The 27340-nt window shown below is 52.8% G+C and overlaps 1 protein-coding gene across 2 annotated transcripts in view; it reads right to left on the reverse strand.

Moving 5' to 3' along the window:
• RAB37 (RAB37, member RAS oncogene family) overlaps positions 1 to 27340 on the reverse strand; it is a 72922-nt gene that overhangs the window by 12271 nt on the left and 33311 nt on the right. The window contains exons 1-3 of one of the 2 annotated variants that reach the window (XM_075014428.1): positions 13226 to 13368; positions 5318 to 5428; positions 27 to 68 (exon numbers count right to left, since the gene is read on the reverse strand). In XM_075014428.1, the coding sequence (XP_074870529.1) occupies positions 27 to 68; positions 5318 to 5428; positions 13226 to 13342 (270 nt within the window). In that variant the 5' untranslated portion in view covers positions 13343 to 13368. Of the gene's footprint in view, positions 1 to 26; positions 69 to 5317; positions 5429 to 13225; positions 13369 to 24817; positions 24929 to 27340 lie in introns of those variants that run through there. The other variant, XM_075014429.1, reaches the window with a different exon arrangement.

Raw genomic sequence — 27340 nt, forward strand, 5'->3', positions numbered from 1 at the left:
TGCATCGGCGCCAATCCCAGACTTACCTGCAATTTTACTTTCACACCGTCCACCACCACCACTTTATTCTGGAAGAGAAAAGAAAACCACAGTGGTTTATAGAGGGACAGCCACGGCGATCTTTCAGGAGCTGCCTGTCCCATACTGCATTGCATGGTACCCAGGTCATACGGCATGAGTCAGGATAGACTTCTAGGTCTGTCTCTTTCCTCTGCAACTGCTTCGCCCTGGCAGCTAAACAGCAAGGCAGGATAGTAAGAGAGAGAGATGTTAAGGCTCTCAAGGACTCGGACGCATGGTGAGAGCTCATGGAGAAGAGTAAAGCTGGCAGCTCTGGAGAAGACTCAAGATGCATTTTTCTAGAATTTAAACATCCATCTGGAGAGACCGGGAGCTGGTGCTCACACACTGTGGCCACAGGCAGAAGCAAAAAAACAGAGACATCTGGAAATAATAATGCATGGAATAAAGGCTTCTAACATCATCTCTCCTGAATCCCCCTTCACAGCTCAGACCAAGCAACCCACAGCAGGTGTTTGTTACCAGCAGAGTGTTAATTTTTTCCAGCCATGGATGGAATACATTCTGTTTTGTGCACCAAGGAGTAAGGGGATGTGCACCACGAAACACATGCTGCGGGTGCTCTGTTAACCAGCTGGGTGGCACCTGACTCTCTCCTGGGCAGAGGCCCAAGTGCTCAGCCCACAGGGAACACTGGCTACCCATAGTTCCAGAGATCCAGCCCTGCAGGGCACCTTACATCAAGGTGCAATATTCTCTCTCCTCCAGCCTGCTGCAAAACTGAAGGAGGTGCTCTGCATACTTTGCAGGATTGGGCCTAACATGTGAGTGACACTGCTTTGGTCTGGGTTATTTCCAAGGTTGTTCCAGATTCATGAACAAAAGGAAACCCAAGCAGAGATCAATGGGAAAATTCAGTGCATCCAGGGACAGAATTTAGCATGGCCCTGTCCAGCTAAGGGGCTCATGTGATGGCAATAGGGAAGAGGAGTAAAGGTCTGTAAACCGCAACTAGTTACATACTGGTGGAGCAGCAAGAGCCCGTAATCCAGACCCCTGTTCCACCAGCTCAGACACCCACCTGTGCAAGCAAGAAGTCTTGCTGGGGATGTTTGCATTTTATGAGTACAATAAAACCCCGAGACATGCATATTCGAGTTGAGCATATCTCGGGTTAACGTGACTGCTGCCCCTGACAGGAGTGGGGAAACTGCTCCTGTCAGGGGTGGCAGCCTGACTCTTGGCTGCTGCCCGAGACAGGAGTGGTTTCCTGGTCCTGGGGAACCAGGCAGCAGCCTGGATCCCAGCTCCCCTTGGCTGGTGGGAGCCAGAAAACTGACCAGCGATGTGCTGGTCAGTTTCCCAGCTCCGGCCAATGGAAGGTAGCCAGGAGCCAGGCTGCCAAGTGGTTCCCAGCTCCCTGCCTCACTGTAGGAGCCAGGAAACTGACCAGCACTGGTGCTGGTCAGTTTCCTGGATCCTGTAAGTGGGGGAAGCTGGAGGCAGGCTCTCAGCTCCCCACTGCTCAGAGGTCATGGGAAACTGACCTGTGCTGCTGCACTGGTCAATTTCCCAGATCCCTGAGTTACATGAAAATTCAACTTACATGGGGTTGCCAAGAACGCAACCTCCGCATAAATCAGGGGTCTACTGGACTTGGAAGTCCCAGGTTCTTGATACCATGTTTTGATTGGCTGTCTGGGTGTTTCTTACCAATGTCATTAGATACTCTTTTTAGGAGGGTTGCTGTGATTGGTAGGGGTGGGTGTCACTTGCCAGTGCATTCTCTGGCTGGCTGGCTGCCTGCCTATTGTGTGCCCCGGGGTACTCTGGTTGCTTTGATTGGCTACCTCTTGACAACGGATGTTTATGTAGTGGTGCCGGACCCTGAATGAGTGAGAGGAGGGAGCACCAGCATGGGAAGATGCTGCCAAACCCTCCTCTGGCTACAGATGCTAAAGTTATTGAAACCCTGCAATGGGGCCTTAAAAAGGCATCCAATGAGCAGGCGAAACACAACAGGTCATCTGTCATCAAGAGATGCACACCAGCCTTGAGCACTTGACACCAGAGCACTGACGTGACACTCAACAGAGAGGCCCAAGTAACACTCTCCATTCACAGTGATGTCCGGCTGGCGTCTCCGGGTGGTGCCTGGCATGGTGCTGCTGCAACAGTGCAAGAACATCCAACGCCACACGCGTGGTGAGACAAGAAGGGGAGCCCTGCGGTTCCTGTCTTCAGGCTGATCTCAGCTTTGGAACACAGCAGACGGCTGTGACCACGCCACCGCCCAGGAGAAGCACCCCTGACAGCATCAGTTAGGCTCTTGGGGTGCAGAGTGCACTGCCAGCATGCGAACCAACCCGGCCTTGCGGTTCCTTTGTACAGTCCCTGCTGTCTGTATCCAGCTGTTGTCTCCTGTCTTATACTGAGATGGAAGTTCCTTGGGGGAGGGACTGTCTTTTTGTTCTGTGTTTGTACAGCGCTGAGCACGCAGGGTCCTGGTCAAGTGGGGCTCTTAGACGCTACGGATATAGGACTGGCTATAAAACAAAGCTCAGGGCAGGCGAATGCAGTGAAAGGTGGCATTCATTTCTGGGCTGCTCTGGGGGTTAAAAGAAAGCAGTACATAGGAGCTAAGAGAGGGGACAGCACCTGCCTCCCCATCTTTGTGTGTGCAGTAAAGTGCTGTCTCAGCAATGCAGCACAGAGCTACCACAGGCAATACACACCTGTGCTCCCACCAGCACAAACCACCCTCTGCAGCACTACGAGGGCACATGTCCACATCACAGGACACACTGAGCCCAACACTTGCAGTCTAGTGCCTTACCCAGCTGCAGCTACAGATGCTGAGAACAGATGGATCCTGGCCCAGCTGCCAACGAGGATGATCATGAAGCCTTGTGGAACACAGAATATCTTTTTGTTCTGCTTGTACAGCACCTAGCACTGCGGGGTTCAGGGCTATTCAAAGGAATAACAAAACCTCCCCCTCCTTCCCTTGGGGATCCTGAAGAAATCCATTCTGAAGCACTTGGAAGAGGGGAACATGATGAAGAGTAGTCAAGACGGACTCACCAAGGTCATGCCTGAATAATCTGATTAGCTTCTATGATGAGCTAATTAGCTCCGTCGACATGGGGAAGTCAATGGATGTGATTATAGCTCAATTTTAGCAAAGCTTTTGATACAGTTTCCCACAATATTCTTGCCCATAAGTTAAGGAAGTGTGGATTGGATACATGCACCTTAAGCTGGGTAGAAAGCTGGCTGGATGGTCAGACCCAATGGGTAGTGATCAATGGCTCAATGTCTGGTTGGCAGTTGGTTTCACGGGGAGTGTCCCAGGGATCAGTTCTGGGGCTGGTACAGTTAAACATCTTTATTAATGACCTGGACGAGCGGAAGGATTGCACCCTCAGCAAATTCGCAGGTGACACTGAACTAGGGGGACAGGTAGATAAGCTGGAGGGTAGAAGTAGGCTCCAGAGTAACCTAGATGAACTGGAGGATTGGGCCAAAAATCATCTGATGAAGAAGTTCAACACGGACAAGTGCAGAGTCCTGCACTTGGGAAGGAAGAATCCCAAGCATTGTTACAGGCTGGGGACGGACTTGTTAAGTAGCAGTCCAGTGGAAAAGGACCTGGGGATTACAGTGGATGAGAGGCTGGATATGAGTCAACAATGTGCCCTTGTAGTCAAGAAGGCTAATGGCATATTGGGGTACCTTAGTAGAAGCATTTCCAGCAGATCTAGAGAAGTTATTACTCCCCTCTATTCAGCACTGGTGCGGGTACATCTGGAGTATTGCATCCAGTTCTGGGCCCCCAATATAGAAAGAACATGGATGCATTGGAGTGGCTCCAGTGGAGGGCAATGAAAATGATTAGGGGGCTGGAGCACATGACCTGTGAGGAGAGGCTGAGGGATTTGGGCTTATTTAGTTTGCAGAAGAGAAGAGTGAGGGGCGATTTGATAGCAGCCTTCAACTTCCTGAAGGGTGGCTCTAAAGAAGATGGAGAGAGGCTGCTCTCAGTAATGGTGGATGGCAGAACAAGGAGCAATGGTCTGGAGTTAACAGTCGGGGAGGTCAAGGCTGGATATTAGGAAAAACTACTTCACCAGGAGGGTGGTGAAGCACTGGAATGCACTGCCTAGAGAGGTGATGGACTCTCCATCCCTGGAGGTTTTTAAGTCCCGGCTTGACAAAAGTCCTGGCTGGGATGATTTAGTTGGGGTTAATCCTGCTTTAGGCAGGGGGCTGGACTTGATAACCTCTTGAGATCCCTTCCAGCCTTAGGATTCTATGATTCCCCAGGAATTCTCTCATTGTCAGAGTGCTGCTCCGGTCTGCAGGCGCTAAGGAGGTTCAGATAATGGAATAAGAGCCCAGACGTTAGGGCGTTTATCTGCCTCAAACCTCTCAAGTTCGCCCCTCGCTGCTGATAAGCATCTGGCATCGCAGCACACGCCACACTGACCCCATCTACTGCACACCCTTTGGGAAAACGTGTTTTCCATTCAAAGGGTCCGACACTGATCTCTTTGGAACTCTGCTTAACCGAGGCTACGCCTACACCAGGCAAAGTAAGTCAATCACAGGTACGCAATTTTAGCTACAGCAATTGCGTAGCTAAAATCGACATATCTGTGCTTGGCTAGCTTGGCTGTCCATACTCAGAAGGTCGATGGGAGAAGCTCTCCCCTCGCCCTGCCTTACTCCTCACCTCTCGCAAGGAGCACAGGGGTCGACTGTGACCCCTGAGGAGTCGATTTCACACCTCCTTGCTAGACATGCCAAATTGAACTCCAGAAGAGAACGTGTAGCCCGAGTGGAATAACTCCCAATTCGCCCCAGTGCAGTCAAGAGCAGACTCAGCCCCTGAGTGCAAACGGAAGGCTGGAAATAGCAGACAAAGAGGAAAGAGCCGGGATCTACACAGCAGAGCTCAGGACAGCAAGGACTGAGCCTGCTTTAGTTCTGAATGTTACGCTCCCCTTATTCTGATGCGCTGTCAGGGCCTGTGTGCCGTAGGGACTGGTGCCTTCTGAATGCACTGGGCTGGAGAGGTAGATGCTCCTGGCAGCTGTTGCAGCCCCTGCTCCCCCTGCCTGTGGATCACATCGGCCATCCACATCATACCCTCTGGGAAGGGAGAAGGCCCCTCAGTGCAGCAGCTCCTGCAATGGAAGATGCAGGGGCAGAGGAGCGGGGGGGTGTTTCACCCTCACCCCCTGTGCTGCAGCCACAGGCGCTCCCTAGGTGCAGAAAGCTGCCGCGGTCTCACCCGGAAGTCAATGCCGACAGTGGCTATGAAGGTCCCCGAGAGGAAGGCCCCGTCTTTGAACTGCACCAGGAAGCAGGTTTTTCCCACGCCTGAATCTCCCAGCAGCATCACCTGCAACATGGGTGCAAAAGCCCATTAATAGTGCAGGGGGATAGAGGGACCCAGGGGCAGGGCAGAACCCATTCACAGGGGTTATGTGCCTGGGGGAGTGGAGGGGGGCAGCCCGGCTGAGGAGGAGCTCTGGCTGAGGCGGTGAGTGACACCGCCCTGGAAAGCCCTTGGGTGTTTCTTCATATTCACAGAGCCCCTCCAGCGTATGTCTCAGATACAGCTGCCCTCCAAGCAGGGTATCCCCAGCCGTTGGCGATGCCAGCCACTCCCCAGACTGGGAAATGCTCCTGTCGCTGCAGGTGAGTCCACGAAATTTCCCTTCCTTCCCTCCCTCCCTGCTCCTGGGGTGGCCTCCAATCCAGCCACTGTCAGGAGCAGCTGACAGCTTTAGGGCCCAGGTGGGTGCAGCATCTTCCCAGCTCTGGGCTCCCTTCTCTTCTCTGCTCCCACAGCGCTCAGCATGTGACCTGACTCCATGGAGCTTCCAAGGGATGCCTTGCTCTCTCTCCCCCCAGCCTCTGTGGGGCGGCAAGGGGCTTTGTTGGAGCAGGGGGGACAAAAGTCACCTGTGCTGTGGCAAAAAGAAAGGAACAAGAGGAGAGGAGAGGAGAGGAGACAGGCAGGCATGGGGTCTGGCACTAGAATCAGGGCTGGAGCCCGTGTGCTCTGGGACTGAGCACCCGAGGGCGTCCGCATCATTCAAAGCGCAGCCCCAAGATGGCCAGTCTCGGCTTAGTTTCATCTTTGCCTGCCACTCTGCACTGGAACTCCCGCAGGGTATCATCAAACAGCTACAGCCAAAGGCAATGGGGACTCCAGCCAGAAAGGAATCTTTCTGAGCCCTCACTTCAGAAGCAGACTCCCCACTAACCAGGACACACCAGCTCAGAGCAGCTCCAGACCCTCCCAGAACAACAGATGCAAAACTTGCAGCCATATGTCCTCTGCTCCTATGATCTGTGGATCTTATCTACTCCTTATACACTCCTCCACACCAGCATGCGGTGCACCTCAACCAGACATCAATGTGCATTTTCACCGTACCAGCTGTGGGTGAAAACTTCCAGCCAAGCAATCACTCCATATCTGACCAATCAGTCCTCACCCTCAAAGGAAACAAACCTGCACAGCACCTTTAACAGGGAAACCCTGAAGCTTATAGGTTTGCGAGGCACTAAAAACTGTGGACTGAAGAGAGACTCTGGGCGTAAGGCTTATTTACAAAACACTATATCCCACTCCCAACCTTCCTCAACTGTCTTCTCCCTCTTCCTTTCCCCCATAACTAAAGGGCTGTTAACAGATCCCTTCACTATGAAATACAGTAGAACCCTGACTTATGCAGGAGTTGCATTTGTGTGCAACCCTGCAGAAGTCACATTTCATGCAACTTGGCGGAGCCAGGAAACTGTCCAGTGCTGGTCTGTTTCTTGTCTCCTATGAGTGGCAGGCCACAAAGAGCCTGGCTCTGGTCTGCCTGCTCGCAGGACAGGGGAAACTGACCGGAGAAACTGACCAGCGTTGATGAGCTAGTCAGTTTCCCCACTCCTCTCAGGAGTGATAGCTGAAGAGTCAGGCTGCTGCTCCTGGCAGGAGTGGTTTCCCTGCTCCTCTCAGGGGTGGCTGTGACTGTTGGCTGCCACCCCGACAGGAGCCAGGGAACTGCCCAGCGCAGCAGCCAGGTGCCAGCTCCCCACCATTCAAGTTGTGTCAACCCGATACGCACAACTCGAGTGCGTGTATGTCAGGGGTCCATTGTACAGATAGACAGGGTTAGTTCTAAGTAATTGGTGGCCCCGGGCAAAAGGGGGCCACTGGGTGGTGGTGGTAGTGGTGGTAGTGGTTGCACCCTTTCAGCTGCTGTGACTTCCCGCCAGGCCCTACTGCAACCCTGGCTCCTGCAGAGCACCCTGCCCACCAGGCTGCTCAGCTGCAGCCCTCCCTCTCCCACAGCCCTACACAGCAAGCACCCCATTGGCTCCAGCCCCACATGGGCCAGTCCTTTTTGGCAGCCCCGGGAGACTGCCTGGCTCACCCTCACCTAGGGCCGGCTCTGCAGACAGAGTCATAGACAGAATACTAGACCTGGGAGAGAGTTGTCAGCACTTCCAGCCTCTGCCCTCCTGGCAGGACCAAGTACCATCTAGATCATCCCCCACAGGGATGCACCTAACCTGCTCTTAAATATCTGCAGTGGTGGAGATTCCACAACCTCCTTTGGCAACTTACCCAGTGCAGAGGTTGGCAACCAAAATAGCAAGAAGAGACATTTTTTTTTCCCTCCAATTCAGCGAAAAGCTCAGTAATTGAAGAGCCGCGACGCACGCGGATACGAGACAGTCCTTAACGCACAAGAGCAAACTAGACCTTTCGTAAGCCCTATGTGAAGACCAGCCGCGCACACGGTGATTTGTAATGTGATGCATGTTCACTGCAGGATGTTCACAAACTTTTACGCAGTCTATTTCCTCACACTTTGTGCATGTGTTTGTACCTCTGTTTTCCTGACTTTCACTCCCGCACCTTCTCCCTCTCTGGAGGGCGAGAGAGGGAGTTATCCAACGTTTCGAGATCACAGATCATTTGCTATTTTCATATGAGTTGCCCAGTTTGGGACTTTCAGATGTTCACTTTTTTTTTTTTTTAAAAAGTTTGACAATATAATGTTGGGAGCCCCAAGAAAATCCTTAAAGAGCTGCAGGCAGTTCCATAGCCGCAGGTTGCAGACCCCTGATCCAGTGTTTGACCACCCTGACAGTTAGGAAGTGCTTCCTAACATCCAGCCTAACCCTCCCTTGCTGCAATGTAAACCCGTTGCTTCTTGTCCTCCCCTCAGAGGCTAAGGAGAGCAAGTTTTCTCCCTCCTCCTTGTAACACGCTTTCAGGTACTTGAAAGCTGTTATCATGTCCCCTCTTAGCTTTCTCTTTTCCAAACTAAACAAGCCCATTTCTTTCAGCCTTTCTTCATAGCTCATGTTCTCTAGACCTTTAATTATTCTTGTTGCTCTTCTTTGGACCATCTCCAAATTCGCCACGTCTTTCTTGAGACGTGGTGCCCAGAACTGGACACAATACTCCTACTGTACTGTACTGCGAATGGCTGGCTAAATACAAAAGCAGCTTCCCCTCCCTTGGTGTTCACGCCTCCAGATCAACTGCTGGTAGTCAGCCTCACCCTTGCTGACTGAGCTAACCTTGTTATCCCCACCCTTGCTCTGGCTTATTTATACCTGGCTCTGCAGATTTCCAAGACCAGCATCTGCTGAAGTGAGTCTGTGCTCACGAAAGCTCATGCTCAAAACTTTTCTGTTAGTCTATAAGGTGCCACAGGACCCTTCGTTGCTGTTACAGATCCAGACTAACACGGCAACCCCTCCGATACAATACTCCTGCTGAGGTCGAAACAGCACTGAGTAGAACAGAATGACTTCTCATGTCTTTGTGGGATCGACCCACTTCTTCAGATCATCGTTCTGGTCTGGCCATGATCTGAACAAGTGGGTCTGTCCTACAAAAGCTCCTCACCTAATAAATTATTTTGTTAGTCTTTAAAGTGCTCCATGACTGGTTTTTTGTTTCAATAGAATTAAGGGGACCAACTGTCCTGTACTGGGTGGGATGGTCCCATATTTGGGATGCCAAAAGGGCAACCCGAAAGGGACAACTTGTCCCATATTTAGGCCCTCAGGGGCTGGGGCCGGAAGCACCTGCAGCCACTACTTCCACAGGGCTCCGTGCCCGCACCTGCTGCTTCCCTGGGGCTGGGGAGGCAGGTGGGGGGCAGCACCACCTCCCCGGGGCTTGGTGCAACCAGGAGGAGCTACTCTCCACCCCACATTTCTCCCTGGCCCATATTTGGGACAGGGAGATATGGTCGCCCTAGATAGAATACAGCCTAAGGTGGCTATCTCTCTGTCACTTCTCATGTCTCGTTCACAACACTTGTTAACATGTCCCAGACTCACGTTTGCTTTTTTTTGCAAGTGTCACATTGTTGACTCACATTTAGCTGGTGGTCCACCAACGACCCTTTTCTGCAGTACTTCTTCCTTGACAGTCCCTTCCCATGTTGTATGCGCGCAGCCGGTTATTCCTTCCTAAGCGGAGCCCTTTGCCTTTGTCCTTATTAAATTTCATCCTATTTATCTCCAGTTTCATCCTATTTATCTCCAGTCTGTCCAGATCATTTTGAATTACAATGCTATCCTCCAAAACCCTTGCAACCCTTCCCAGCTTGGCATCGTCCACAAGCTTTAGAAGGTCACTCTGTATCCACATATGTCTGAACTGCTTATGCTGAACGATCTGTTCCACCTGGTATTTAGCTGCACTGCTTGGAGAACCTCTCCCAGTCCTGAAAAGAGCTTTGTGGAAACCAGGGTTTTTAAACTCACGGCCTGTGGGCCATCCACAGCCAGTTCATTATTGCAATCCAATCCAGGAGACTTTGCAGCCTGTCCGTCTCCATTAGCCAAGCTCTGCCCCACCCGATCCTCTCCCATTGCACCCCTCCCCCCAACCCCATCCTCCCAAGAGATGTGGTCTCAGGGATTACCAGTGAGGCTTGGCACAGGACAGCAGTCAGAATCGGGCCCCACACACTCGTTGCAGCTCCTGCCACTGCAGTGAGTTTGGGAGACCAGACTTCTGTTGCTGCCCTGTGTAGAGTATGGAAAACTTCTCCGTAGGAATCCACTGTCTAGGACTACTGTACCTAGGATGTACTCCTGAAGACAAAGACCGTCAGCAGCGGCAAGCACCCTGGGCTACAGGGTTCCCCCAGCATTTTCGCCCACCCCCATCCCAAGCTCTTGACTCCTCTCCACCAACCCTCAGCCCTACCAGCCCCACACACCCAGCCCTGACTCCCTGACGCTCCCTTTGCCCCCAGCCTGAATTCCCCCAACTTCCACACATGCATCAGTCCCCAGCCCTGACTCCTGCACTGCCCTCACGCCAACCCTTTGCCCTGAGCCCTTCCACGCTTAATTTTTTTTACAGGTATTGTCCTATCGCAACTCCTGCACCCCTGCCCTGCCTGATGAGACAGCACCTGCGAGAAGCTGAAGTTACTTTCACCCCCAGCTCTCTCACCAGCAGAAGCTGGTCCAATAGAAGATCTTAGCTCACCCACCTTGTTTCCTTGAGCAAACTGTCAGCCCTAGGACTCCCCTGCTCCAACTGCCTCACCCAGCCCGGACACTAAAACAAACACCCAGTGCACCATCCACTCCTCCTAAGCAAACAGAGCTCATCCTGAAGTCCCCAGTACCATTGGCACTGCCACCTGGGAGGGCAAGGTGGTGCCAGCTCCTGAGAGAAACATGGTGCTTTATTACCAAGCGCCCAGCTGCCCATCAAGCATACTTCCCCTCCTGCCTGCTCTGCGGGGACAGTAATTTCCTGGCTCTCACCGCACGATGATTCATCAGGCCCGTGGGCAGCCCCCACCGCCCGTTAACAACCGAACACTAAGTGAGAAGGAAGCAAGTGACCTACTGCCAATGAAAGAGCGTCAGATGCTCCCTATCCCCAGAGCTGAGCCCCCACAACCAGAGGTGGAAAAAGTACCCAAAAGTTTCTTGAGTAAAAAGTGCAGCTGCTTTCACTTCTAGATATGTGAGCACAATAAAGGTGTGAGCTCTGTTTGGGGGCATGTGTACTTAAGAATCTTCCCGAGGGACACCAGTGACTTGTACTTAAGTACATCCCACTCCTCTCCCCCCAGATCAGCTGTACTTTTACTTAAGTAACTTTCTGGGTACTTTTTCCACCTCTGCCCACAGCAGCGTTCCCTGGAAGCTGATCACTTGGGCAGCTGCCCAGGAGAGAGTCAGGTGCTGTCCAGCTGATTAGCAGAGTGCCCACAGCCGGCAGCCTGTATTTCTACTGTTGGTGCACATAACAAAATTTATTCCACCGATGGAAATAATTAGAGGGAACCCTGCCACGCTCTTCCTGCTGAAATCAATGGAAACTGCAGGTGCTTTGTACTTCTGGAACTCAACATGCTAACTGTCCCTGTCCAGACATGCAAATAAGGCATTTGTCCACATCCGTCCTGGAGGAAAGGCAGAGCGCCCAATCATTCCTGTCGGGCCAGCAGATCTGTAGTAATGTAAAAGATGCTGAGCCCCCAAAGGACCCTTCTGCTGGCAAATTCACCGTAACTGGTGTGCCCATATCCTTTGCTGCAGGCTGTGGGCAGTCCTGAGCAGAGGCAGGCATTGGGAACAGCACTTTATTCTGGCTCTAGCTTAAGCCTCCAGGTTGCTTTTGTGAAAAGCTCAGCAGGTCAGCAGAGGACTCAGAATAAAAAGAGGAGGACAGAAGTGCGAGCGTTAATAAGGAAGGAAGTGGCCAAGAAAAAAAATGGAAGCAAAAGCAGCTTCTCTGACTAACCAAGGCAAAGCAGAATAAGCTTTCCCAGCAATTGCAGGCAGGGTAGCTGCTAGGTGCAGCCTAGTACAGGGCTCAGGGAAACAGGTGAGACTCAGAAATGAGACCCCTCCCCTGCCCCAATGCAATTCCTTGCTCTAGCACTGACTTCCCGTGTGACCTTGGGCAATTCACTTTGCCTCTCAGTGCCTCAGCTCCCCCAGCCATGCAATGGGGTTTTAACAGCCCTACCTCATGGGAGTACCGTGAGCTAAATACAACCCCGACAGTGGGTGCTCTGGGAGCGGGAGAGGGGCCTAGGAGTGAGCCAGGCAAGCTCCGTGATGAGCTGGTTTCACGGCTCGGGGTGCGAATGCAGAGCTCTGGGAGCGCAGAGAGGGCCAGAAAGGGAAATCCGCCTTTGCCGGCAGATCCTCACTGAGCTGAGGGTGACAAGCATTGTTCTGAGGCAGGCTGTGAGCCTCCTGCCGTCCCCAGGCTCAGTGGGGCTCAAGCCATGCTCACAGATTCCCACTGGCCAGGGCCTGGCCTCGCCTCTGTGCACAGACAGGGGTCGGGGCAGAGACCCTTTTGGAGATGACACCAGAACTCCCTACACCACCACATCCCGTGGGGCAGGCGAGAACCTCCTGCTCTGGCTGGTGGCAGAGACCCCTGCAGGGAACCATTGCTGGGGGCAACTGGGCTCAGTGCCTGGCAAGTGAAGGCGCCTGAAGGCGACCAGCAGCCAGCGGAGGGGCAGCGCTGCACCCTGGGCCCTACCTGGCACCCCTGCTTCCGCCGCCACCTGAAGTCCCGTGGGCCCTTGTCAGGCTCCCGGCCCACTGAGGCAGGTCCCAGGCCCCTCCAGCAGGCGCTTTGCAGCCACTCTGCCCCTGTGGATAGGCCCCCCCGGCTGCATCCCATGCGGGGCCACAGCCGCCCCGCTGCGGGAGGGGGTCCCTGGGCGGCCAACCTCTGGCCCCAGGCGGGCTAGGGCTACCCCAGTGGGCGGGAGCGGGCTCCCTCCCCTGGTGCTCGGCGCAGGGAGCCGCCCCCTGCTGCAGGGGCTCCCGGGGCTCGCTGGGCCGGCGCCGGCTCCCGCCCTCGGCTCCTCTCCGCTCAGGGCCCCCGCAGGAGGGCTCTCAAGCGGCTGCCCACGAAGCCGCCGCCGCCTTCCTGCCGAGCGGGCCCGGGGCGGCAGCTGCCGAAAACTGGCCCCATTGGCGGGGCCCGGCGGGACCCAGGCTCCGGGGCAGCGCCCCCGAGCGCCGCCAGGGGACCCCGGGTGAGCTCCTCCCGCCCGCTCGGCCCCTGCCCCGGGGCGCCCGCAGCGCTGGGCGGCTCCACCTCCCCCGCTGGCTGCGCGCACCCGGCGCCCTCCACCTGCGCGCGGGCCGGGCCGGGCCGGGCTCCCACCTTGCCGGCGAGATCGCAGCCCTGGCGCAGCGAGCAGCGCTCCGGCAGCGCCGCGGGGCCGCCGTTCTGGGCGGGGGCCGCCGCCGCCGCCGCCGCCGCCCCGGCCCGGCCGCTCATGATCTGGAGCCCGGTGGCCCGGCAGGGGGCCGCGAACAGGAACTGAGGGAGGCCGCGCCGCGCCGCGCCGCTCCGCTCCTCCTCCGCGCGGCCCGCCCCCTTCGCGGCCCCGCTGCTCCCCGCGCCCCGGACCGGGCCGGGCCGAAGCCGGAACCGCAGCCCCGGCCGTTGCTCTGCGGGCGGCGCCGAACCCACCCGCCCGCGCGTTCTACGGGCCGAACCCACCCAGGGCCCCCGGCGCGGAGTGAGCCGCTTCCCTTGCCCTGCCCCTGCCCCTGCCCGCCCGGGCAGCCCGGGGTCCAGCCCGAGGGGAGCCCCCCCCACCAGCCTCCCCAGGGTCCAGCCCGAGGGGAGCCCCCCCTGCACGCACCAGCCTCCCCAGGATCCAGCCCGAGGGGAGCCCCCCCCCACACCAGCCTCCCCAGGGTCCAGCCCGAGGGGAGCCCCCCCCCACACACCAGCCTCCCCAGGATCCAGCCCGAGGGGAGCCCCCCCTGCACGCACCAGCCTCCCCAGGATCCAGCCCGAGGGGAGCTCCCCCCCACACCAGCCTCCCCAGGGTCCAGCCCGAGGGGAGCCCCCCCACACACACCAGCCTCCCCAGGATCCAGCCCGAGGGGAGCCCCCCCTGCACGCACCAGCCTCCCCAGGGTCCAGCCCGAGGGGAGCCCCCCCCCCACCAGCCACCCCAGGGTCCAGCTCGAGGGGAGCCCCCCCACTGCAGCAGCCTGGACTGGACCCCTACACCCTCCGAGCACATCTAGCCAAACCCAGCCCTCCCTTCCCCGGGTTCGGGTGAGGGAGCCAGGCCTCTGGCTGGTCCAGGTCAGTTCCCCCCACTCAAGTGCTCCCTCCCCCCTCCAGCTCAGCCCCCTGCCCTGCCAGGGTTCCCTCTAACTTTTTCCGTCCCTGGGCAGAATAAATTTTGTCACATGCACCAGCCATAGAACCACACTGTGGGAGCTCCGCTCTGGTAACCAGCTGGGCAGCACTGCGGTCTCCCCTGGGCAGCCACCCACACACTCAGCTTAGGGGGAGCCCTGCTCCTTCTCCTGCAGCCTGGGGTAGGGGAGAGGCCTGCCCGAACTCTGTTTCTAAAGTGCCACCAATGGGTTTAGCACTGAAGATAGTAACCCGCTCACCTTTCTCCATGATCGTACGATTGTCCCACCTCACCCGAGCACCACACAATGAATTTTGTGGGAAATGCCACGACCGTGGCATTCGAGGCCCTAGTAAAACGGCAGAACTTCCCCCAGCACTGGGGAAAATGGACCCCAAAGAATTAGAGTGCTTGAAGCTGAAGGTGATCTGCCGCCTTCCCTCCAAGGGGACCTCCAACAGAGGCAGCAAGCAGAGAGCCAGGAAGTACATCACACCACTCTGGCTAGCAAACATCATCCCCAAGCCAGAGGAGCCCAGTGAAATCGCCACCGCCATTGATTTAGGCCAGAGCCCATATGCCCCATGCTCCCTAGCTGTCTGAGCTCTGCCTGGTGTAACAGGAAAGATGGAACACTCTTACCCCCGTCTTCTAATCCTATTGCCTCCAGTCAACCTCAAACTCATTTTCAAGCATATGAAGAAAGATGAAGATCTGATAGAAAAGCGTGAATGGGAGGGGGTCATGGAGTGGGAGGGGGTCACCGGGCCCTGCCCCCCCATCTACAGTCAGATGTGACTCTGTTCTACCTGCTGAATGGAGGTTTATTAGGTGACATTGATGCAGAGAGGAACAGACATCAGCTCAGAAACTGGAAGCAGTACAACCCATCTTAGTGAGGGGGGGCCCCCAAGCCAGGTGCCTGGACTTCTTTCCTCCCTCTCAAGTCAGCTAAGATCCCCCCACCCCATTCAACTGCTCAGTTCCAATCCAAACCAGCCAGGCTGCACCCTCCTTTGTCCTGTTTCCCCTGGGAAGAAAGGTGTCACCTGGTTGCCTAGGTTACAAATGGCAGGGAGGCCCATTGGGTACATGTGAGAAGTCATCACACCAAAACGCCCATCAACAACCACGCACTGGTGCTGTGCCTAAGGAAACTCAGGTATCCCTCTTGCGTTACTATAGGACAGTACAAAACACTTGCAACTTAACTAGGGGGAACAAAATCCTCACACACCCCATTTTGTCACAGAGGGAAACCTCCCGGCCATATCCTGGCAGGACACTGAAGGAAAGGGAAGGTCATGAGAACATCAGTTGATGCATTAACCTTCTCTCTTGCTGTTCCCTCCGGTTGTATCATCATATCAGCAAAAAGTGCTTTCATTGCCTCCATCAATCAGCAGTGAAGCACTTATGCAGAGAAAGGGTGGTAACGTGTCCCACTGGACTCATCATTTTGGGAGTGAAAACCACTAACAAAGGAGCAACTTCTCACATCATGTGCATCAAGGATTCCGGCTATCTCCCGTTGCTGGGAACTCAGAGGACTTTGCCCATCAGTGAGTTCTAGATGGGGCTGCTTGTTCCTCACCTGAACGGGAGAGATTCCCGGCAAGTTCTCTCACTGGGTGGAAATCTGGTATGGGAGCAACCAGGAATCTGGCCCTCTTCAAGCCACCAGGGGAAAAAAAAATACAGAAAAATCTCTAGGATTGAAGGGTAAAGCTGCCAAATGTGACCTCCAGTTAGGATGAGGCTCTGATGAAACCACGTTAGGGCATGACTGGTTTCATTTTTATTAGAACTCATCAGACGTGTAAACTGCTGCCTAGAGGGTGATTCGAATCCGGGACGCCTTTGTCATAGTCAAGGACAATACCATATGTCCAGGGCTTCACAGCGTCAGTTGTGGGAAAGGAGTATATAGAGATCCGTTGGATTGAGAGCTTTCCCAGATAATTAGACCAACAACTGTTGGCCATGTGTGCTATGTTCACAAACGACTGAACGGTAAGCGTGCCCCAGTCGGGGTTAAATATATTTATTAGAATAAAGTTCCAATGAAACCACGCTAGCATGTGAGGAGTTGCATCCGGTGACTTCCAATGTTCCATGACACTTGCCATCTGTCCTCCAATCACACTTTTTCTGGCTCACGTCCCTTCCTCTCACTCTTGATCCCTCTTGTCTGATTATGCTGCAGGATCTTTGGAGCAGTGACCATGCAAGTCTAACATTTGTACAGCACCTAGCACCGCCCGGGGCATTTGCAATACAAACGTTAATTACCAGAGATTCAGAATTTTACAACCGGGGAAGCAGTCACAGTGAAGTCAGTGACTTGTCTGAGGCTACACACATTCTTTGACAGAGCCTACAACGCATGCCAGGTCTCCTGACTTCCTCTTTTGTGTTCTGACTGTTCCACTCTTCTAAACTAAAGGCTGGGTGTTGCCAAGATCAAGGATTTCCTCCCTCCACACCCATCAGGCAGGGCGTATCTCCTTCAGCTGAGCCCTGGCCACTGCAGATTAAGAAACTGATTGGAGAGTTTAGCAAGACAGTCACACTCAAACTGAAAAGGGTGAATATGATCCTATATAACACCTCTTGGGTCTAATTCAGATCTCATCGAATCAGGAGGGAGGGGGAGGGAGCCTGGGAGCAGCAGAAATGCTCTCCCTGGAGCAGTAGCGTGACAGCCAGGAAAGTCTCCCTCTTTGCACCACAGCAGAGCGTTATGTTACTTGCCACTGTGCTAGGGATGGATTTCAGGGGACGCCCTTTGTACAGAATCACCAGCGCAGTAATTATTAAGTACTGGCCCTCACTAGAACACTGCTGCAGGCACTCAGGGCCGGAGCCTCAGATGGTGTAAATTGGTATCTTTCCACTTAAGTTAATTTATACCACAGTGAGGACAAATCTAGGGCCAGGTTCTGCCCTCAGCAGTGCTGGGGAATCCACAGGAAACAGGCTTGTGTAACTCATCAGCACAGCTCCTCCTGCTGGTCACTCCTGAATTAGCTCAGTCCCGCCTCCAGAGCACCCTCTTCCAGCTGGTGTCTCGCCCACTGTGACCTACCTGTTCATTGGCCACCACCTTTTATCAGGACTCACATTCCTCCCAGACCACGGTGCCCTTCCCTCAGGATCCTGCCCCATGGCAGTGCTCCAGGCTCAGGGGTTCTCCCCTCCCAGGGAACCCCAACACCCTACTCCCACCTTGCCTCAGTGACCTACTGCCAGTCATCATCTAGCTCCTTAGCTCGAGAGTAAACTGCAGTCTGAAATGGCCACTCGTCATTGGCAAGGGGTTGGACCTCCTGCCTTCTCCTGCCCTGCTCTGCCCTTCCTTGCCTGCTTCCCTGCAGCCCTAGTGCCCTCAGGCCTCATCTCAGGCCCTGCAGCCTGGAAGGAGGATCAGGCTGGAGTTTCCTAGCACTACTCAGTCTCAGGAAGCTTCTGTAGCTTCCCTAGCAGCCAGGTCCTGCCTTCTCAACAGCTGGAGCAAGAGTCTCCTCTCCCCCAAACCTCTATTTATACAGTCCCAGTTGGGCTCTAATTGCCTCAGCTTTTGGCTCCGTGCCTCAGCTCTCTCCCAGAGCTGAGTTTAACTCTTTGACCTCCTGGAGCAGGGTGTCCATCCCTCTACAGCCTGACACTGCCCCAGCGCACATCTGAAGCCAACGGATTTCCACACATGTAAAACTAGTAGGACTGAGACCAAAAGCAGAATTTGTCTCCAACAGGCAGAGCAGAGCAAGGAGCAATGGTCTGAAGTTACAGCAGGAGAGGTGTAGGTTGGATATTAGGAAAAACTACTTCACCAGGCGGGTGGTGAAGCATTGGAATGCGTTGCCAAGGGAGGTGGTGGAATCTCCATCCCTAGAGGTTTTTAAGTCCCTGCTTGACATAGTCATGGCCGGGATGACTTAGTTGGGGTTGACCCTGCTTGGGGCAAGGAGCTGGACTCGACGACCTCTTGAGGTCCCTTCCAGCTCTGTGATTCTATGGTGGTTGTTTCACCGGTCTGCAAAACCAATGGTGTGTGCAAACGCCTGGGGAGATGGCAGAAATATGCTCCAGGCAGGTTTTTCACTTACCAGGCTCTCCCTGGTCTCACAGTTTTCCTTTCGTCAAGACTTTCCTCTACTTCTCAGGGTAGAACAGCTTAAGAACCTGGATTTCCAATCTTTGTCACTGTACAGAAGACTGTATGGAGATACACATCTCGGAGAACTGAAAGGGACCTCAGGAGGTCATTGAGTCCAGTCCTCTGCCCTCTTGGCAGGACCAAGCACACTCCCTTTTCTTTTTCCTCAAATCTATCTGCCCCAGATTGCTAACTGTGCACATGAAATAGGTACACATTGGCCAGGAAACTGAACACAGCTGGGGTCTTTTTTTGGGGGGGGGCTGTATTTCAAATGATCTAACAGCTCCTGCTAACTGCTGTTATAAGTGAGGATTTAATAGTACCAGGAAAAATTATTCTATTCACAACTCTGGGTGATAATTACACCCTGGAGGCCTGAAATCCTCCTGCAGGGTCAAGTGAATAGGCTGTTCTCAACAGGAGGTCCTGAACTGGTAGTTGCTATTACAGCTGCCACATGCCACCCCAGAAAGGGCTGCATTTCCGGGGTGGGTGAAGTACACCTCTTGTACGGCACACTGGTGTCCTCACGGGGGTGGCTCCACGCTGCAGTGGGGAGGCGGAGGGAGCCGAGAACAGAGCGGTGCATTTTGCACATCAGTTCTCCGAGTTATTCTGGGGGTGCTGGAAAGGGAGGCTCAGGGTGGTCAGATGCACTGAAAAGAAGAGCTGTCTCCCGAAACTCTGCAGCCGTTTCGATCTACAGCCACATCTGAATGACCCGCCCAGGTCTATAATTAATGTATTCTAACCCCCCCACCGACTCAGAGTTAGCAGGTATGTTGATGTGGCTGGAATTCTAGAACTCAGTTTCCTGGATCAGGGAGACAGCTAGTCTGATACCAAGTACGTGCCCTTTGTGGTGAAGAAAGGAACACACACAGCCTCTTGCAGGAAGGAGGGATGTTTGTCTTTGCTCCATTGCAACAAAGGAACACAGGGTGGAGAATTTACACAGCTGTTATGCTCCCTGGCTGGGCTAAAGGAGAACATGTTATTAGCCAAACCTCTCTGCTCTTCTGATTTGGATTTGGAAAAGTGTGGCAGGCCACTGAAATCGCTCCATAGTCTTGCCAGGAAACAAAATGGTAAGCAGGTAAGTCGCTGGCTCCGCAAGGCCCCTGTGAAAGGATTTGTGCCTAGTTCTCACAAACGCTGCTACAGGGAGACCAAGGAGTTTGCATTAGTCTGTTTCAGCAAAAAATAAGCAGTGCCGACAGCCACTTCTATGTCTACACTGCAGGTTTTAGTGACAAAGCTGTGCTGACAAAATACTTCCCGCCAAAGTCTTCGGGCTCCTGCTGGCCGCTTTTGCATCGCTGGCAGAGGAAGTGTTCACACTTGCACTTGAAAACGTTTGTCGTAGGCGGAGGGGAGAGGAACCACCTGCGAATGCTTTAAGTTTTGTCCATCCACTTAAGTGCAGACTTCGGTTAATAATGACTGACACAGCTGCAACACCGCATACCGCCACAAGAGGGCGCTCGTTCTCCATTCAGCCTGCAGACCTTTCCTGTGCTCCTAAATCATCCATCTCAGACACCCAGCTGACGAGGAGGTTGTTAGGAGCCAATTACCAGGATTCCCTGGGCTCCTCAACCCAATTTGGCCAAGGAAAGCCTTGTTATTAATTGCTCCCTGACACCAAGACAGCTTCATCCGCTCCTCACGGAAGGGGAATAAGGGATCGGACCGCTCATGCTTCCAGATGAGAACCCAACCATCGGGGAGACGCCAGGCTTTAAATGTATTAGAAGCAATTCAGGTTTCTGGGGCCTTGAGTGGAAGTGCCCAGGACTCTCTGATGCACAAGGTATTAAGCAGCCTGTGCAAGCAATACTCTCCTAGTTGCAGGTGTAGCAAAGCTGCAGGTGATAGACCCAAAGAAAGTCCCTCTGGAAACAGAAGTAGGCCACAGTAGGATTGAGCTCTCCCTTAACACGTTTCTAATCCAGAGGGGCTGTCTTGAGGCCTCTGCCCCGTAGAGAAAACCAGCACTAGAGTCTATTCTGTATGTACAGAGCGGCTGACAGGCCAACAGCCATATCTCCCATGGGTCCTGACAGGCGTATCTTCAAAACCACTTCCAGCTCCTGGGTATTTCCAAGAATCTCATGGCATTCCCACATGGTCCCAGAAAGCCTTAGCCTGCGTCCTTGGGCTAGAAGAAAGGCTGGGTCAGGCCTGGCCATCAGAGAGTGTTGACACAGCCATGACATGTTGAGGTTGTAAATATGAACATGGAAAGGACCGTCCCCAAGACAGGGTAGAGCATGCGCACTGTGTTTACAGCCTGGGCCCAGGAAATGCCAACGCTGGGTTTATTTTCCCAGAGCCGTGCAGAGCTACTGGTCAATCTGGATCAATTTACTTCCATTGGCACACCATCCTGATAGAAGCATAACATAGGGCTTATCTTTGCTATGGGCTATATCGATGGTCAGCGATCGGTCCAGCAGGGGTTGATTTATCATGTCTAATACAGACAAGGTAGATCAACTGCCGACTCCCATTGACTCCGGTGCTCCACCAAAGTGAGACGTGGAGGTGACGGAAGGGCACCATCTGTTGACTGTCCACAGTGAAGACACTGTGGTGAGCAGACCTACGTTCGGCAACTTTGGCTTTGTTATTCACATAGCTGAAGTTGCTTAACTTAGGCTGGTCACCCACGTTAGTGTAAACAAGGCCCTAGATATGAACTAGAGAGCACAACTATTATTATTTAATTTATCTGTAGTATCATAGTACGCAGGAGCCCAAGTCAGATCAGGATCCTGTGGTGCTGGGTATTGTACAAAGACAGAACAAAAGCAATTGGATAGAGTCACACGCTCAGTGGAGTTGCAGAGATAAAACTGGGAGCAGAGTTGGTCCCACTGTGCCTGATACCATCCTATAAATGCACGATTATGATAAGGTTCTTGGAAGCTAGCACTGCAAAGGCACATGCAGCTAGACATCCACTCTAACCCTGTGTTTTCACCAGTTTAGAAAACTTTGATGTCCATTTACCTTTTGGGCTGAAACTTTTTGACAAGTTTCAGCCCTTGGGGGAATTGTATTGAATTGAATCTGATTTATCAGTTTTGAACACCATGCACCAGTGACATGATGCTTTTTCTCCCAATTCTGTATATTGATTTTTATCTTGATAGGTCACAAAATGCCTGAACGGAACGCATTGAACCTTAGTGGACGGTGAGTTCTCAGGGAGGCTGTTACTGGGGAGGTTGGAGGAAAAAAGTTAATATGCGGTTTTAAAGTGCCACCTGCATGCAGTCACATCAAGTGGTTTGGATTTTTCATGACAGCTTTGTGCCACTCCAAGATGCAGTACAGCTTAATCTGTAAGCAGAGACTGGGAGTGGCTCGCATCTTACAAAGGCAGTTTCTCTGCTTTGGATGCTAATAGCTCCCCATTAGACTCTGACAAAGGCTCACATCCCCTTGTCTGATCTGACTTGTTTTTTCCTCCTTTGATAAGTACCGTTGATACTGGGCCATTTCCAACTTGCTGAATAGACCTTGTCAGCTCTGGCCCTCCCTCTTACTGGGACCCCACTCTTTAAATACCCCTCTGAAACCACCCCCTCACTCATGCCTCTGTTGAAGCGGGTCTTTGCCCACGAAAGCTGATGCTTCAAAATATCTGTTAGTCTATAAGGTGCCACAAGACTTCTTGTTGTTCTCGAAGCTACAGACTAACCCAGCTACCTCTCTGAAGCTTATCTGTGTTGCTGTACATTGTATAGCTTTATAGGCCACAACTAGGTTTCTCCACAGTATATATGCACTGTTGCTCTCTAAAGACACAGAGGCTGGAACATCTGCCTACTTAATAAATATGTTGTCCGTGTTGATTGAATTTCACTGGTATGCCATTTTTCTCTATTTCATGGACTCCAGTAAAGAACCAAAATCCTGTTCTGATGCATCCTCATGTTTCCCTCAGCCCTGGTTTTAGATGGCAGGCCAGATCCTAAGCCTGTGTCACATCTCTCTCTGACTTTGAGTGTAAATTTCTGCAACCAGCACATCCCTGCTGTTAGACGAAGCAAAGGTAAATAAAAAAATGGCTTTACTTGGAGTATTTAATCACAGACTCATGGGGTGCCTCTACACTCGGAACTCAGTTCAAAGTTAACTTCGAAGTTACGCACTACATCAAAGTAGCCAGCAGAGAGTCTACACACATTTTCCCATACTTCAAAGTTAACTTTGAAGCCCAACTTCAAATTCCTTGCTCTATTCCCGGGAATAGAATAGTGCCCTACTTGGAAGTTTAACTTTGAAGTACGGTGTGTGTAGACACTCAGCTTGGAACTTGCTTGCTTTGAAGTTGTACTTCGACGTAAGCAACTTCCAAATTATTTTTGTAGTGTAGACCCAGCCACAGAGTACTAGAACTGGGACAGCCTTCAAGGGGTCCATGGCAGGACCAAGTGCCTTCTAGATCAGGATGGGGAACCTTTTCATGATCAAGGCCCACACAAGTGAGGGATGTGTATACTTACTGCAGGTTCAACACACACTGATCCATCTGCAGGAGTTCGATTTTGTTGCGTCAGTGAAGACCCAGCAAAATCGATCTCTCTGGACTTGGCCCTCGACCCTGGTACTCCGTACTGCTGCATGGAGTGAGGGACACTGCTGCAAGCCTGAAGAGCCCTGATCTATACCAGGGAACAAAATCGACCCAGATACATTGATTCTAGCTGTGCTAATGGTGTGGCTCGAATTGTGTTTCTGGGATTCTGTGGCACCTTATGGACTAACAGATATTTTGGAGCATAAACTTTCGTGGGCAAAGACCCGCTTCATCATCTTATGCTCCAAAATACCCGTTAGTCTATAAGGTGCCACAGGACTTCTTGTTGTTTTTGAAGATACAGACTAACTCGGCTCCCTCTCTGATACATATCTGGGATTGACTAGTGTAGAGAGGAAATAAAAGCCCCTACTGAAAAACAAACAAATAAAAAAGGAGTCATTCCCATCACTCCCATCGCACACCAGCCCCACAGCCTGGGGGCAGGGAGCGGGGATAGGATATCTTGTGCACCCTTCTTGGCACTGGGGTGGGGCCAAAAATGAGGGGTTCAGTGTGGAAGGGAGCTGCCAAGAAGTGGGTCTGAGGTGTGGAGGCTGGCCAGAAGGGGGCGAAAGAGCAGGTTGTGGATTGGGGAAGGCTGAGCAGGAGGGGGATGGAGGTGAGCCATGTCCAGTTCTAGACTTCAGGCTGGGGTTCCTCACCCTGATCTCAATCACCCCCAACAAATGCCTGTCTAACCCACTCTTAAATACAGTAAACCCTCGAAATACACAGCTTCAAGCTGCATGCATATCACTTCAACGTGAGTTAAGCACAATCGGAAGCTGCTCTGTGACCTCTTCCCCTTGCCATCCCCTAGCTCTGTGGATGTCAGCCTGACAGCTGTGTGGCTGGAGGGAGGCAGAGACAAGCAGTCAGGACACTGACCAGCTGTTCAGTTTCTCGGTCCTGCAAGCAGAGGGGAGCTGGGAACCAAACGCAGCCTGCCCTGCACTGGGGGAACCAGGAAACTGACCAGCCCCCTGATTTCTGGCTCTCCACCACTCTGGGAGCCAGGAAACTGACCAGCCCTAGCAGTTTGTCAGTTTCCTGGCTTCTGCAGCCCGGGGGAGCTGGGAACCAGACTGCAGCCTGGTTCCCTCTCCCCTGCAACTTGCAAAAAAATTTGAGTTACGCGGGGTTGCAAGAATGGAATCCCTGCATAACTCGATGGTTTACTGTATCTCTAAAGACAGAGATTACACAACCTCCCTAAGCAATTTATTCTGGTGTTTAACCACCCAGACAGGAAGCTTTTCCTAATGTCCAACCTAAACCTCCCTTGCTGCAATTTGAGCCCATTGCCTCTGTGGTTTACATATGATTTCAATACCATATACAGGTTGAAACTCTCTAATCCAGCACCTTGGGACCTGACGAGTGCTGGACGAGAGAATTTCCAGAACCATGGAGGTCAGTATTGGCTAGCACATCACCAACACCTCCACTGCTTCCTAGACTCTTAGGAGACATTTAGGGGTAAATTACAGCTACATAACAGCACAGAGCACTGAGAGCCAGGATGGGTGGCTGGAAACAGACTTGACAGGACCATGGGAAAATTGGCCACATCCATGATCAGTGGACATCTGCATAACTAAATTCATGCCAGACCACAGATGTTGCCAGACAAGCGAGCTTCAACCTGTAACATTGGAGTTATCTGAATAAGCCACATTTTTCAGGTGGCGCAACTCAGTGGTTTCTGCGCTCAGATTTATACGCTACCATGTTCAGCCCCGTAGGTCTTTTTTCAGACTAGTCCGGCCCCCTCGCCCAATCCGCAACGAAACATCTGTGGGAGAAGAGCAGCGTCGCCAGAGGTTTGGGCCTTACCGTAAAGCCGATGCCCACGGTGGCAGAGAAAGAGCCTGGAATGAACTTGCCCTGGTCAAACTGCACCAGCAGTGATGTCTTCCCCACTCCACTGTCACCAACCAGGATAGTCTGTAGGAATCAAGAGAGTCATGAGCATCACCCGGTCACCGACCCAGGAAGTCCCATTTCCCCATGTACCTACAGCTGGGTTCTTTTTGCTGCATGCCTGGAGCCCACCGAACACATCCTGAGCGGCTCTCAGTTGCTGCAGCTCTATGGAAGTCCGGGTGACGATGCTGATTTCCCCAAGCTCAAGGGCTAGCGCTGAGCGTTTGATTCCGCCTCAAAGCTTAACTCCAATAATGCCTTTAGAGTTACTCCTGATCTACACCAGTGTAGTGAGGTTAGAATCAGTCCCTGTAAGCACCAGGGAACTGGTAAGCCCTGTCCAGAGCCCTTAGTCAGAGCTCTGGGGCCAGAACGCAGCTGGAATCACTGGGGTCAGGAGATTCACTGCAAGTCATTTGCAGGTGGCATCCCAAATCTCTGTGTTTGGGACTTGGGTCTCCAAAGCACCCAAGACTTGCAGTGCAATGCCTCAGCACCCATAGAAACCAGGGCCTCAGCACCCTCTGCCCCCATGGAGCTCAGCTCAGCCCAGCCCTGACAGTGTATGGCAGGAGATGCCTTGGGCCTCCCAGCACCAATACCGTGAGTGCGTTAGGCATGTGCAGGGGCTGAGCTAGTGACAATGAAGTACAGGAGAAGAGTCCCATTGGCTTCCACGCGGCAGGGTCAGACCCTCTGGGTGGCAGCCCATGGGAGTCAAAGGGAGCTTGAGGGGGAGCTGGAGCATTACAGCTGCCAGGAAATACAGAGGTGTGCGCAGAACTAGGGAGCATTTGGGTCTCTGGGCATCATCATCACATCCTAATGTCCACCGGGCAGCCTGCTTCCCCCCATTGAAATGTGTCATTACCCCCTCAGGTCTGACGCCAGCACTGCGTAGAGTGTCCAGAGCTCTCCTTTGCTCCTGATGGAAGGGAAGAGATGAAGAGGGCTCACAAAGCAACAGACTCTGAAACCAGGCAAGAGCTGCCCTCGTATGTCCAAGCTTCCTCTTTCCCTTCGCTTCACATGAAAATTCCCCAACCACATCTAGCTGTGTGGTCACAGCATCTGGGCAACACCTTTCATGCGGAAACAATGGCTCTTGCTAAGGCAGAAGCCCTTCAGAGGGGCTGGTCAACCCAACTTCCTCTTTCTTGGTCTCCATGGAGAAGCCTATTCCAGATGGCTTACCCGATGAGTTCTCTATGAGCTGGGTAACAGCGCGGACATGAAAGCCCTCCAGTCCTGTATATTGATCGCAGAGCAGAGTTACCCAGAAACCATCCCTAGAGGTGGAGGACTCTTTTGGCATAGAATCATGGAATCCTAGGGCTGGAAGATACCGCAGAAGGTCATTGATTCCAGCCCCCTGCCCAAAGCAGGACCAACCCCATCTAAATCATCCCGGCCAGGACTTTGTCAAGCTGGGACTTAAAAACCTCAAGGGATGGAGATTCCATCACCTATCTAGGTAACACATTCCACTGCTTCATCACCCTCCTGCTGAAATAGTTTTTCCTAATATCGAACCTGGACCTCCCCCCACTGTAACTTCAGACCACTGCTCCTTGTTCTGCCATCCATCACGCATGGGAGCAGCCTCTCTGCATCCTCTTTAGAGTTCCCCTTTTGGAAGTTGAAGGCTGCTGTCAAATCACCCTTCAGTCTTCTCTTCTCCAGACTAAATAAGCCCAAATCCCTCAGCCTCTCCTCACAGATCATGTGCTCCAGCCCCTTAATCATTTTCATTGCCCTCTGCTGGAGCCACTCCAATGCATTCACGTTCTTTCTATACTAGGGAGCCCAGATGTGGCCTCACCAGTGCTGAATAGAGGGGAATAATAACTTCTCTAGATCTATCAAAACGAAAAGCAGTCAAGTAGCACTTTAAAGACTAGCAAAATAGTTTATTAGGTGAGCTTTCGTGGGACAGACCCACTTCTTCAGCCCATAGCCAGACCAGAACAGACTCAATATTTAAGGCACAGAGAACCAAAAACAGTAATCAAGGAGGACAAATCAGAAAAAGATAATCAAGGTGAGCAAATCAGAGAGTGGAGGGGTGGAGGCGGGAAGGTCAAGAATTAGATTGAGCTCCCCTTCCAAGTCCTAAGGTGTCTGTTTTCCAGCTGATGACCCACTGCAAAACTGGGCTCTGAGCGCCAAACTGGGCTTCTTCCTGCCAGCTCATCTTCACCAGGAAAAAGAATTCTAGGGGACAAATTAAACCTGCTAAACAATAGGCCAGGAATATTCATCCCCCACTTTTAATGAGCTCACACCAGCCATGGTCATGCTCCTGATCTGCTTACTTTCCAGGGGCAGTCACACACAGGAAATTATTTTCAAAGGAAATTTTTACATTTACATGTGTTTTGTATTTCTGCTGGAAGAGCTCACACAAGATCCAATCAGTGAATGGAGACAAAC

Source organism: Carettochelys insculpta, chromosome 20 (genome assembly GCF_033958435.1).
Source record: "Carettochelys insculpta isolate YL-2023 chromosome 20, ASM3395843v1, whole genome shotgun sequence".
Taxonomy (NCBI): Eukaryota; Metazoa; Chordata; order Testudines; family Carettochelyidae; genus Carettochelys; species Carettochelys insculpta.